The sequence below is a fragment of the Chiloscyllium punctatum genome, chromosome 5 (assembly GCF_047496795.1).
Source record: "Chiloscyllium punctatum isolate Juve2018m chromosome 5, sChiPun1.3, whole genome shotgun sequence".
NCBI classification, from domain to species: domain Eukaryota; kingdom Metazoa; phylum Chordata; class Chondrichthyes; order Orectolobiformes; family Hemiscylliidae; genus Chiloscyllium; species Chiloscyllium punctatum.
In genome coordinates, this window is record NC_092743.1 from 65,935,179 (window position 1) to 65,948,145 (window position 12,967).

The 12,967-nt window shown below is 36.3% G+C and overlaps 1 protein-coding gene across 4 annotated transcripts in view; it reads right to left on the minus strand.

The window, feature by feature from the left end:
* Positions 1 to 945: 945 nt before the first annotated feature.
* Positions 946 to 12,967, minus strand: part of prkdc (protein kinase, DNA-activated, catalytic subunit) — a 255,219-nt gene continuing 243,197 nt past the window's right edge. For all 4 annotated transcript variants that reach the window (XM_072570496.1, XM_072570494.1, XM_072570493.1 and 1 more), the window contains exons 83-86: positions 11,856 to 12,057; positions 10,014 to 10,202; positions 8,319 to 8,458; positions 946 to 2,190 (exon numbers count right to left, since the gene is read on the minus strand). In XM_072570496.1, coding sequence (XP_072426597.1) covers positions 1,986 to 2,190; positions 8,319 to 8,458; positions 10,014 to 10,202; positions 11,856 to 12,057 — 736 coding nt within the window. In that variant the 3' untranslated portion in view covers positions 946 to 1,985. The remainder of the gene's footprint in view (positions 2,191 to 8,318; positions 8,459 to 10,013; positions 10,203 to 11,855; positions 12,058 to 12,967) is intronic.

Below are 12,967 nucleotides of genomic sequence, written 5' to 3' on the forward strand. Positions count from 1 at the left end.
TTAAAAAAATCAAACCAAATTAGGTTGTGATAAATCTCATAAGTATAATATGAAGTGATCCTTGAAGTCATCTGTATTACTAAATATCAATACAGCCTAACATGGAATGCAGACATTTAGGTCGGTGTTTTAGATAGTTCAGTAAAATTACAAAGTGTATTTATGACTATAGGACTTAACAAGCAAAGTCATTTGGCATCCTGATTGTTAGAGGTCAGCCATACATTGGAAGCCATACACTGATGCTGGGAATTGTCTGGCAACTTAATCTTCAGATGGGCATTCCCTAATTCCTAAGGACTCTGCACTAATTTACAGACAGAAACTTAGATATCTAATTTGTTTCCTGGATAGTTAGCTAGAATATGTTAGACAGGTTAAAAATCATATCCAACTCCTGTGTAACTAACAAATGTACCTTCTTCCCCCAACAACTCTACCCACTCACACCCTGAAAATTTATTTGAATATTCCAAAGTTTTTCAGAATGTAGCAGTTATCTTAAAAAAAAGTTAGCATGGGGCCATTTAGGCAAAGCTAAGCTATGAAGAATTCAGATATAGTTTATCTGCATTTCTTAAAAGTTGTTCTTAAATGTCCCAACCTGAACTGTAGATAAAAATACCTGCAAACGAATGGCGATTATTGCTCCTAGAAGATACAGGTCAACTTATGAACGTGTTATGTACTCCAATATTCTTAAAATACATGGCTCAGTGTTCAAGAGTATTATTAAAATCTTGAAAAATACGTATTAGAAAGAGTGCATAATATATACACTTATTATTTAATTTCCATCATTTTCCTTGAAGGATGGTTTGCTGTTTTTCCAATGTTATTCTGAATGAAAGCAATGCTATGAGTTTCAAGAAATAAGGACAGATGTCAAACTTTCATTCTAATATAATTACCATCATGTATTCCATCTTTAAATAAACATCCTACTTCACACAAATTCATTTGACTTTTATTAATCTTAGAAAAACAGATTTTAACTGAGTGAAGCAGATGCACAATATGAGGATGCTCCACCAAGAGTTTGAAACCTGTGTACGACTAATTCTATCAGCTTGTAAACCTGCTAAGCAGCAAAATCAATGTAAAGAGGATACTGATAGAACATTAACTCAATTTCTTCTAATTTTAAATGCACTTTTTGAGACTTTGATAACATACAAATTTAAGAATGTAAAACCCAAGATAAGAACTGGTATTTGGATTGCATCTTTGATTTTTAAGATAATTGGTGGAAGGTTATACACAGTATTGATTGGTTACAAAAACCGGTATTAAAAACAATTTCTCAATTTTTGTCTTACAAAACCTTATGCTGAAAGTACTTATTTTCCTTTAGTTTTATACATTATATACTAAGAAACAACATCATTTAAGCAGGATGCATGGATTATTTAATAAGCAATCAGACTGTCAGAGGAATGCTTTCCTCTAGATTGTTCCGATCATTTATATTATCAATCTCACAATATTTTGTGCTAATATGGCATTTCAGATATTGAAATGACCTTCCTTTGATAATAAACATCCAGTACCCCACTGCAGCTTCAAAGTTACAACTTTAATATTTGATTTTCTCATCCACAAACATTCATTTATCCAATGGCCTCCATAGATCCTAGACAATTCTTCAGGAAACAAAAAACTCGTCTAGGGTTGTTACTGATTGCTTCACTGTATGAAATGGACAAGCCAACCCAAAGGTAAGTCATTGCTCAGACTTTTTCTCAATGACAAAGCACCTGGTCATGCTGACTGCCTATTTTGATGACAAGGGTATGAATCAGAACTTTTAGGAAAAACCAAATGCAATAAATCTAAAATTTGTCAGACATGTTTACACTAAAATAGAAAAAAGAATTGCAGGTTTTTTGGAAATATTGTCTTGGAATCTGAATATGAAGATTATTTTTTACATAAAAACATTTTTCCCTGCCTTCTACGTTTGCATCACAATTTATTGCATTCCATTACATCCATGCCTCCCAACCGATCCACACTCTACCCAGAATATTTGGGTCCGTAGCTTGATCAATCAGGCAATCCACCTGGCATTCTACAGAAAGTCCTTCTTCTGATTCTCTGGCTCGGACATTGTGGTCCTTGTCTCCCATGGCTACTGCCACGTAGCTAGCATAAGCCTTTGACTTTTCATGCCCCAACTGTAGTTCATCTCTGAAATGAAAATAATTAACATGAATTTGAGAAAAGGTGATGTGTGCATAATTTTTAAATATGACAAATCCAACATTGATATCTCTGAAAGTAAAGAGAAGAAAAAGCCCTGAATTTTTGCAGTACAATTAACAGTCCACATTATTATGGAAATAGTAAGGACCGCAGATATTGGAGAGTCAGATTCGACAAAACGTGGCACTGGAAAAAGCACAGCATCTGAGCAGCAAGAGAGTTGATGCTTCGGGCATAACCCTCGAGTCCTGATGAACGGTTATGCAAGAACCGTTGACGCTCTTGCTCCTCTGATGTTGCCTGACCTGCTGTGCTTTTCTAGTGCCACACTTTATTGACCCCAGCCCTCATCATTATTAAAAAGTAAAATTGGAGAACAATGTCCAGCAACGTTACACACACAGTTAAACATGGAAATCAAAGAATTGTTGTCTGAATTGTCTATTCCTCCTGAATGTTCACTACAGTCCCTTAGTGAGAGACTTAGAATTTAAACATATTATTCAGCATGAAGTTGCTGTATTTATGTGATAAGTTTTTAAATCATAGAAGGGTTACACCATAGAGGATGCCATTTGTCCAGCTGCCAATGATATGCAAGAACAACTTATGTCAGTTTCTTCAGCCCCTTTCCTTGGAATTTACTTATTTTCAGATAATTATTCAACTCCTTTTGAAAGCCATGATTCAAATGATTTCCATCACATACTCAGGCAGTGTATTTCAGATACTAAGCACACCCTATGTAAAAAAAATTATCATTACGTCATCCTTTAGATTCTTTTGCCTTTCACCTGAATAAACTCTAATTTTCAAGAAACATATCTGTGGAGAGAGAAACAGTTAAACCCTGCCCTGCCCTACTCCTAATCCTGACCATCAAGGATTTGTGGACAAATATTCTACACATCTAAGCTTCCCAGAGTACTGTATTGAGCCATTGATTGACCACTTGTTTACCTTGTTATTTGTTCAAAAGTACATCACCTCACACTTATCAGGGGTAAATTCCATCTGCCACTGATCTGCCCATCTGTCCAATCCATTTATATCCTCCTTTTCTAAATTCATCTGTGGGACTTTGGCATCACTGGCTGGCCAGTATTGATAGCCCAATCCTATTTGCCCTGGTGGTGGTCATGGTGAGCTTTCTTCTTGAATCACTGCACTGTCCACTATTTGCTGTGGACTGACCCACAATGCCAGTAGGGAGGAAATTCCAGGACTTTGACCCAACAATTGTGAAGGAATGGCAGTATATTTCTAAGTCAGGGTGGTGAGTGGCTTGGAGGAGAACTTGTAGGTGATGGCGTTCCCAAGTACTTGCTGCCCTTGTCCTTCTAGATGGAAGTGGTCATGGGTTTGGAAAGTGCAGTCTAAGGATGTTTGGTGAATTTCTGCAGTGTGTCTTGTAGATAGTTCACACTGCTGCTAATGAGCGCCGATGGTGGAGGGATTAGAATGTTCATAGATGTGGTGCCAATCAAGTGGGTTGCTTTGACCTGGATGGTGTCAAGCTTCTTTTAGTGCTGTTGGAGCTGCAACCATCCAAGCAAGTGGGGAATATTCCATCACAGACCTGACTTGTGCCGTGTAGATGGTGGATAGACTTTGGGGTGTCACGAAGTAAGTTACTCGCTGCAGGATCCCTAGTCTCTGACCTGCTCTTGTAGCCACTGCTCTTGTAATCTAATTCCTTCTTCCTCACTGTCAACTACCCGACGAATATTTGTGTCATCTGCAAATGTATCATCATCCACCCCATTCTCATCTACATAATGTACATATATCACAACTATAAGGGATGCAGCATCAACCTCTGGTACGTCACTGAACACTGGCCTCCAGTCACACAAACATCCTTCTACCACCATTCGGTTTCCTGCTGCTAAGTCAACTTTGGCTACACCTTGCCAATTTATATTGGATCCGAAATATTTTAAACTTCTTTATCAATTTCCTATATAGGACCTTGTCAAAGGCTTTTCTGTAATCAATATAAACTACATTGATCCTCATCTACATAATTGGACACCTCTTGGAAACATTCAAACAGATTAGTTAGGCATGACCTCCCTCTGATAAAATTATATTGACTATCCTGATCAAACCTTTTCTAAATGGAGTTTAATACTCTCCACCAGAATTTTCTCCAGTAGTTTCCATGCTATTTATTGTGAAACACAGATTTTTGAAGGATATAAAAAAAACATATAGTCTAAATGATGAGACATTGCAGAGCTCTGAAATATAGAGTGAACTGGGTGCTCTGATTTTTGAATCAGAGGAGCTCTGTGTGCAAGGACAGTGAGTAATTAAAACTAATAGAATGTTATTGTTCATGTGAGGAGAAATAAATACAAAAGTAGGGAAGTTATACTTATAAATTCACAGAACATTGGCATCAATATTGGGGAAAGAGGGAGCTGTTCCAATGAGATGGTTCCATCTGAAACATGCTGGGACCAGAGTCTTGGTGAATCATAACACTAGGACTGCAGATAGGGCTTTAAATTAAGGCGTGGGTTCAGTGTATGGAAAATTATAAAATCAAAGGTAAAGGAAATGGTAGGAGTGCATGGATGGGGTTGATTATTCTCAGTAAAAAATACATCCAAAAAGTAGGAATAATTCTAAGAGAGGGATAAACCAACCATGGCTAACCAAAGAAATTAAGGAAAGTATTAAGTGAAAGAAAAAAAGCATTTAAGGAGATATAGTCTGAAGACTGGGATAAATTCAGAATCCAGCAAAGGATGTCTAAAAAGAAAATAAACTGAGGGAAACCAGCAAGGAATATAAAAACTGGCATGAGAGAGAGGTCAAAATGAACATAGGTCCCTTAGAAAATGAATCTGGGGAGACATTTTGGGGAACAAGAAAACAGCAGAGGAATTAAACATCAGTCTTTACATTAGCCTCGATGGTGCAAGATACTTCGAACATTCCATTAATAAAAGAATATGGGGGAGGAATTAAGTACCATCACCATCACTAAAGAAGTGCTATTAGACAAACTAATGAGGCTAAGTCACAGAAGTCCCCTGGCCCTGAATGGCTTGTATCCTAGGATCCAGGACAAGATTGCTACAGAGATACTAGATTCATTGGTTGTAAATTTTCAAAAATTGTTGAATTCTGAAGTACCACCAAAGGATTTGGAAAGGTGTAAATGTGACATCCCTATTCAAAAAGGGAGTCAAAACCAAGTAACTATAGGTCAATTAGCTCAACATATATCATTTGAAAAATATTGGAATTGATTATTAAGGAAGTAATAGAAGAACCTTTGCAGCAAAACATTAGGACATAATGTAATGAAGTAAGCCAGCATGCCTTCATGAAAGTGACTAATTTATAAAAAAGGAACCTGTAGATATATTGCATTTGGACTTCCAGAAGGCATTCAACAATATACTTCACTAAGGGTTAAGTCATAAGATAAGAGCTTATGTATTGGGAGGTGTTACAGTAGCATGGATAGACAAATGGCCGATGAGCAGGAAACAATAAGTGGGCATAGGGATTCTTTTTCAGGTTGGCAACCTTACCAATGGGGTTCCACAGGGATTAGGGCTGAGACCACAACTGTGTACAATATATATTAATGACTTGAAGGAAGCAAGTGAATTTACTGTAGCCAAAGTTGCAATCAACACAAAAACAGGTGGAGAGGGAGCCTGTGAGAGGCATATAGATTCTAGAGATAAATTGAGAGGTTAAGTAAATTGGCAAAAAGTTGTCAAATGGAATATAATGTGGAAAAATGTGAAGTTGTTCATTTTGCAAGAACAAAAGAACAGCATATTATTTAAATGGAGAAAAACTACAGAAAGCTGCAGCACAAACAGATTTGGGAGTACTTGTGCATAAAACACAAAGCTATCATACAAGTGCAGCAGATAATCCTGATGGCTAATAGAATGTTGACCCTTATTGTAACAGTAAGGAAATTTTACTCTAACTGTAGAAGGGCCAGTGAGACCACACCTGGCGTACTGTGAGCAGTTCTTGTCCGCTACTTTAGGGAAAGGCATCATTTCATTGGAGACAGTTCAGGAAAGATTCACTTGATTAGATTAGATTCCCTACAGTATGGAAACAGGCCCTTCAGCCCAACAAGTCCACACCGACGCATTCCCCTATCTTGTACTTACCCTGATTAATGCACCTAACACTATGGGCAATTTAGCATCTTTGGATTGTGGGAGGAAACCCATGCAGACACAGGGAAAATGTGCAAACTCTATACAGACAGTTGCCCAAAGAGGGAATCGAACCCGGATCCCTGGCACTGTGAGGCAGCAGTGCTAACCACTGAGCCACCATGCCACTCATGATCCCTGCTATGAGTAGACTATCCTATAAGCAGGTTGAGACTGTCTTCACTGATGTTTAGAAGAATGAAAGGTGATCTCATAGAAACATACAGGAATCTGAAGGGTCTTCACAGGTTGCCTTATGGAAGATTCTAGAAAAGGGGGTCACTGTTTGAAGATAAAGCATTGCGAATTTAAAGAAGAAATAAGGAAAACGTTTTCTCTCAGTATGTAATGAGCCTTTGTAATTTTCTTCCTCAAACAGTTGTGGAAGCAGAGGCTGAATATTATTCAGGCAGAGGTAAATAGATTCGTGATAAGTATGTGGGTCAAAATTTGCCATGGGTATATGAAAATGTGGAGTATTTAGATCAGCCATGATCTGGTTGGTCAGGATGCGGAGTTGTCTACTCCTTCTCCTAATTCATATTTTTATATGTTTTCACAGACTTTCTAAATTGTTTTTACTCATATAATAAAAACACTTAAAACTAGTTGTAACATTAATTTATTTTCCTATAAGTAATTAGGACATTAAAAAATTGAAAATGTAACATTCTTGGGATGTCTAGATGGCTTTATAGATGCATCAGTATATTTACATTTAGCAAGAAACAACTGCATTTTTGTGTATTTAACACAGGGTAAACAAACCAACATGTTTGACTGGTGAAAAGCAATTAGGTGAATGGTCTTTTCTAGTGGTGGTAATTGATTGATTAATGTTGCCCAGGACATCCAGTAAATGCTGCTTAAAAAATGTCACTGGTATTTTTAAGCCTGTCTGACTCGCTGTGCCAACAAGTCTCACCCAGGTAAGGCACCTCTGATAATTCAGTACACTATATCACTGAAGCTTGCCTTCATTAGAGTTCAGGTCCTAGAAGGGGCTGGAGTCTGAAAACTTCCAATTCAGAGACAAAGAGTGCTAACAAAGTTAATACTAGTCAAATGTGGGCATTTCTGAAAACAACATTGTTCATAACATTAATACCAATCGAACAAGAATGATGTTTCACAGTAAGCATACCTGTTTACCTTTTGATATAAAGTTTCAAGATGCAGCACTAGGGTTAGAGACCTAAAGATTTGGCATCAAAACTGATAAATAGCAAATACATTTCATATTGTAGGATATGAGTTAAGTCAAATCACAGTTAAAAGTTGTTAAATATAAAGAAATAAAATATTCTTTCACATGGCGTATGAGCAGTCTGAACATATGTACTAAAAGGCAACAGTAACATCTTATTTTGTTCCCAATATTTGTACTTACTAAGGTTTCCCTTCATAGTCTTCCACTGGAGAATTTTCATAGTAAATGCATAATGAATGCAATCAATGATCATATTAGTTTTAGAAAGATTTGATCCTTAAATAAGTTTTAGGTGGCATGGAGATTAAGGTTTGTGGAAGATTGTTGCAGTTTTGAATTGCTTGTGGGGAAAAAAAGATATAGCAAAGAAAGCACAAAGGGTTACAAAAAGGACCTGGTATTAGAAAAGGCAAGGATATAATTAATCAGCTGAAACTGTATTCAAATGAATGGGAGGGATGGTAGGAAAAAATTTAAAGCGTATGTCGACAAATTCATTATATTAAAACATGACTTAAGGAAGCCATATTCAGTATTTTGGAGAAATAGCCTCACAACTACACTAATAATTTAACAATCTGAATGAATCTTGTACACAGACAGCCAGCCACTGAACTACATTTTAGTTCCTAACTTAAGTTGTTATAATATTCAGCTTTATAAGTAATAAGCATGTTAATTCCAAATATAAAACCAACCTGGTGATAGCAGATGGGTTAGCTCCTTCGAGTTTCCGTTTGGCATAGTTCACCTTTTGTCTTGGATACCAGTTTATTTCATTTATGTTAACATCCTTACTCCACGATCCTTCTTTTTTTAACTGTTTCAATTCAAAGTTCTGCAAAAAGGAAGAAATGTAAACAGTATTCTTTGCATAACAAACTCTTGTAATAAATGATATTCCAAATACTTTGGCTAACCAAAGCAATTAATCAAATAACTGGCCACCTAAAGTGGCTTTTGTGTTTTTATACAAATACCCTGCACTCAACAAGTTTTACCTAAATGTGTATTTTCTATTGCAATAGAAACATACAACCTACACGGCAGAAGAGGGCATTTAGCTCATTGTGCAAAACCAATGTTTGAAACAGCAGTTTTGCTAAGTTTCATAAGTTTTGGCTTTTGTTTGGAATCCTGTTATCTTCAAATGCCTATCAACTCCCATTAGAATTTGTGGAATCAGCTTCCACCAACTTTTCAAATAAAACATTCCAGATCTTGACATCTCTATAAAATAATTTGTCTGTCAGTTCTCATGATTTTTTGCCACTCATTTTAAATCTATGACTTCCAATTATTGACACCTGCATCAGAGGAAATTAATCAAGACCTCTTACCTTGAAAACCTCCATTAAGTCACCTCTGAACCATCTTGCTCCAAGAAAAACAATCAAAACATCTCCAATCTGTACCCTTAACTGGTAACAGTCTAGTAAACTTTTTCTGTACCCTTTAAACCTCTCAGAGTCGTGGGGTTTTACAGCATGGAAAGAAGCTCTTTAGATCATTGTGTCCAGGTTGGTCATCAAGCACTTATCTTCCCTAACACCATTATCCAATACTTGGAGTTTCAAGTTGTCATCTAAATATTTCTTGAATGTTGTGAGAATTCCTGCCTCACTGCCTTGTAATAGAATGTAGTTGCTGGAATACAATTGCCACTGCAAATGCATTCCACTTTATTAATTCTATTTGACTGTAAAATGCTAAGACAAAAAGCAGCATAGCAAATATTGTTTTATCTCATTCTATGGACTTTTGTTCAGTAAACATACACGTGAAGTACATGGATTACAATTTTTAAAATTAAAATTAGTTGATCTGGTTAAAACCATGTTACTCTATTCACATCAGTCTTCATTCAAACATTTCTCTAAAAATACTGACCTAACAACACTTTCCAATGAAAGCATACAGCAGCCTTAAAATCAACCGTGTCTATGAGTAGAATGAGTGTGGTATGCAAGAACTACTTCTATGTTTGGTCACTTTAAAATTGAGACAGGCTTAAAATTGAAACACTAGAGCTTTAACCTGACCAGGAAAACCTTAAAGAATGACAACTTCAGAGGTCATGTTTCAGCATAATTTACAAGAATCAGAATAAAACTGACAGGTCAATTAGCTTGAAATTAGGAGTTATAGCAGTTATTTTTCAAAGATGACAAAGCAGACCATTATCCTATTTTTCATTACAACTCTTCATAGCACAGAATGTACAGCAGATTTCATAATATCCAATATTTGGCAACCATAAATTCAGACTCTCTGCACATCATTTCTGAAATTCTCAGAAGGGGATACATCAAATTTAAACTGCAGCCAAAGAACCATGAAATCCATCCACTTAATTGAGTGCATTACCATTGCTTATTTCCACTGTCAGTTACCTTCCAGTCTAATGATGGTTCTTTAACAAAGACATCCATGGTATTGAGGAGGAGATCCGGATCCAAACGGAAAGCTCGCAATCCATGCACCATTGTGCTGTAGATAAGGCCAGATTCCTTCATTGGGAGCATGAGGTTCAGGAACTGATGGGTTAGGCGGAATGGCATTAACTCTGGCACTGGAAGAAACTACAAAGAATATAGACCCATGACTAGTATTCCAACTGTAAAACACACTGATTTTTATGTAAGCACATTTTCTTTTCACCTAGACTCAATACTCAAACAGAACTTTACAAAGTGGAAATAGGCAAATATGAACCATGGTTATAGAACCATGATGTAGAGGTACCAGTGTTGGCCTGGGGTGGACAAAGTTAAAAATCACACAAAATCAGGTTATACTCCAACAGGTTTATTTAAAACTACAAGCTTTCGGAGCTCACTCGCTACCTGATGAAGGAGCAGCGCTCTGAAAGTTTGTACTTCCAAAATTAACCCTGTTGGACTGTAACCTGGTATTGTACATTTTCTAACTTTATAGAACTGTAACATCTATCCTGATGTATTAAAAACATATGAATTAGAAGTAGAAGTAGGCCTTTAAGTCTGTTAAGCCTGCTCTACAATTCAGGGAGATCATGACAGATCTGTATGTTCTGAATTTCAACTCTCATACACTCCCTAAAACCTTTGATTTGCTTGCCTAATTAGCATCTATCAATTTGTGCCTTAAAAACATTCAATGGCCCTGTCTACCAGCTTCTGAGATAAAGTTACAAAGTTGCATAACCCAGAGAAAAGAAATTCTCATCTCAGTCCCAAAACTGTGACCCTTAATTTTAAAATAGTGCCTCTGAGGTCTGGACCTGCCACATGTGGAAACATCCTTTCAAAATCCACCTTGTCAAGACTCTGCACAATCTTAGATAGTTCAATCAAATCACTCTTTTAAATCTGTCCAAACTTTCCCCATAAAACGATACAACTGGAACAGACTAGTCATTTGTGGTAAATCTAGAGTGAACAACTAAAAATCCTAACAATAAATAATTCCCTGACAGCATAAACCAAACAGAATAGCAAAATCTAGACAGAGTATGTTTCAAGGAAGTAACTGATCTTGAGCTCTCACCAACAAAGCTCTCACTTTAAACCATTCACAATTTGAGTATCATGCCTGCTTTGCCTTTTTGTATTTAAAATTTTTATTGAAGCACTTCGGAAATAATACATATGAAAAACAAAAAAAAATTAAGTGCTACCTCTATGAAAATAGACAATTAATACACTTAAAAAAAAACAAATGTTTCTCAAATACCTAACGTAACAATCCTTTTATAAACTTTTTACTTTTAAAGATAGATTTGAAGTTCCAGTTGACACTATTGAGAACTCAATTACTGATAACACCTTTCTGGGACTTTATGAGACTTAGGGTCTTCTGCTGGTATACTCAGAGACTGCGGTCATCATTCCCTGTATATATTTTGCTCTCCCTGTAAAATAATCTGAGTTTCCCATGGAGTTCTAACAATCAAACCCCCAGATTTACTGTCACAGACAACCTAGAATAGGCCATGTGCTCCTCTCCATTTACTCCAAATATTAAGCCAGTCCTAAAATTTAATATATATCACAATTATGACACTAAATTCAATGTCAGAAATTTGAGTCCACAAAGATTGTTTTGCACTAGCACAAGGAAGCAAAATTGGCCTCTTTTAAAAGGAAAAACTGACAGAAATGAAAAAATCTAAAGTTTTCAGGTGGTAATTACATATAAAATGCATTTTACTGTTGTTGATAATTGTTATAACAAAATAAGATTCATAATTATACCTGAGTAGCAGAACCAAACGCATGACCAAAATCAATTCCCACCATTCCCCCAGTCTCCAGGTTGATCATGAAATTGGAGAGATGTCGATCACCGATTCCCAGAATCCAGTGGCTCACACACATTAATGCATGAGAACTGGCAAAGTGGGAGCGAAGAGCTAAGAAAGCTTCTGGAGTGGTACTCATTTTTGTAAATGCTCTCCTAAATGAAATTAATAGTGAGAACAAGAATTAGAGAAAAATACAATCATGTAAACTTCACTTTCAAAGAATTATTTCAATATTTCAAAACAAAGTAATGGATCAACAGCCTGCACTTTGCATGTGCATTGAAAGAAAAGCTGTCAGTAATATTTGATACCTGCACTTGCATGAGAAAATCCAGAGATGGGGTGTAACGGGTTTATAAGTGTAGTCAGTCATAACTGCTGAGAAACTTCTTTGGTTTTGGAATATTAATTTCATTTGTGTAATATCTAATTCTTTCATTATGATAAAAATGCAAGGTTAATACAAAATTTTTAAGGCTTATTCAATATTTCAGTTTGTAAATAATAAACTGTAAGACTTATTAAGAAAGCAAATAAGTATTTGTCAGTGAGACTGGTTACTTAATTAATGATACCATTGCTGCTGGTCCTTTTAGAGGTTCCCTTGACTTTGCAACAAATTCAAATTCATATAGGAAGAGCTTGTTATTGAAAGCCATGCCACAGAAACTGCTACATTTTTGTGAATATCATCCTTCAAAATCAGTGATGAGCCCCATCATTTTGCTGTTTACTGCAAAATACTTTGCTCTCTAGCCACCAACACTATTCCTCTACCCTGGGGAAACGAGATGATTCAACTGGATTAGAGAATAATCATTTAACATTGCTTCACTGGAGGAGGGCCAATTTCATTGAGGTGAAAATGAATATATCCTAGATAAATTGGAATCAATCATTGGTGAACAGAACTGTAAGTGAACAATGCTTTGCCTTTCAAGAGGTTTTGGTATCATCAAGGGATGTTTCCTCAAGGTGCAAAACGTTGGGCAATCAAAACTAGAGCTTCCTAATTGATGAAAGAGAAGAGGAGTAAGATGGAGCAGAAAAGGGGGTTCAGCA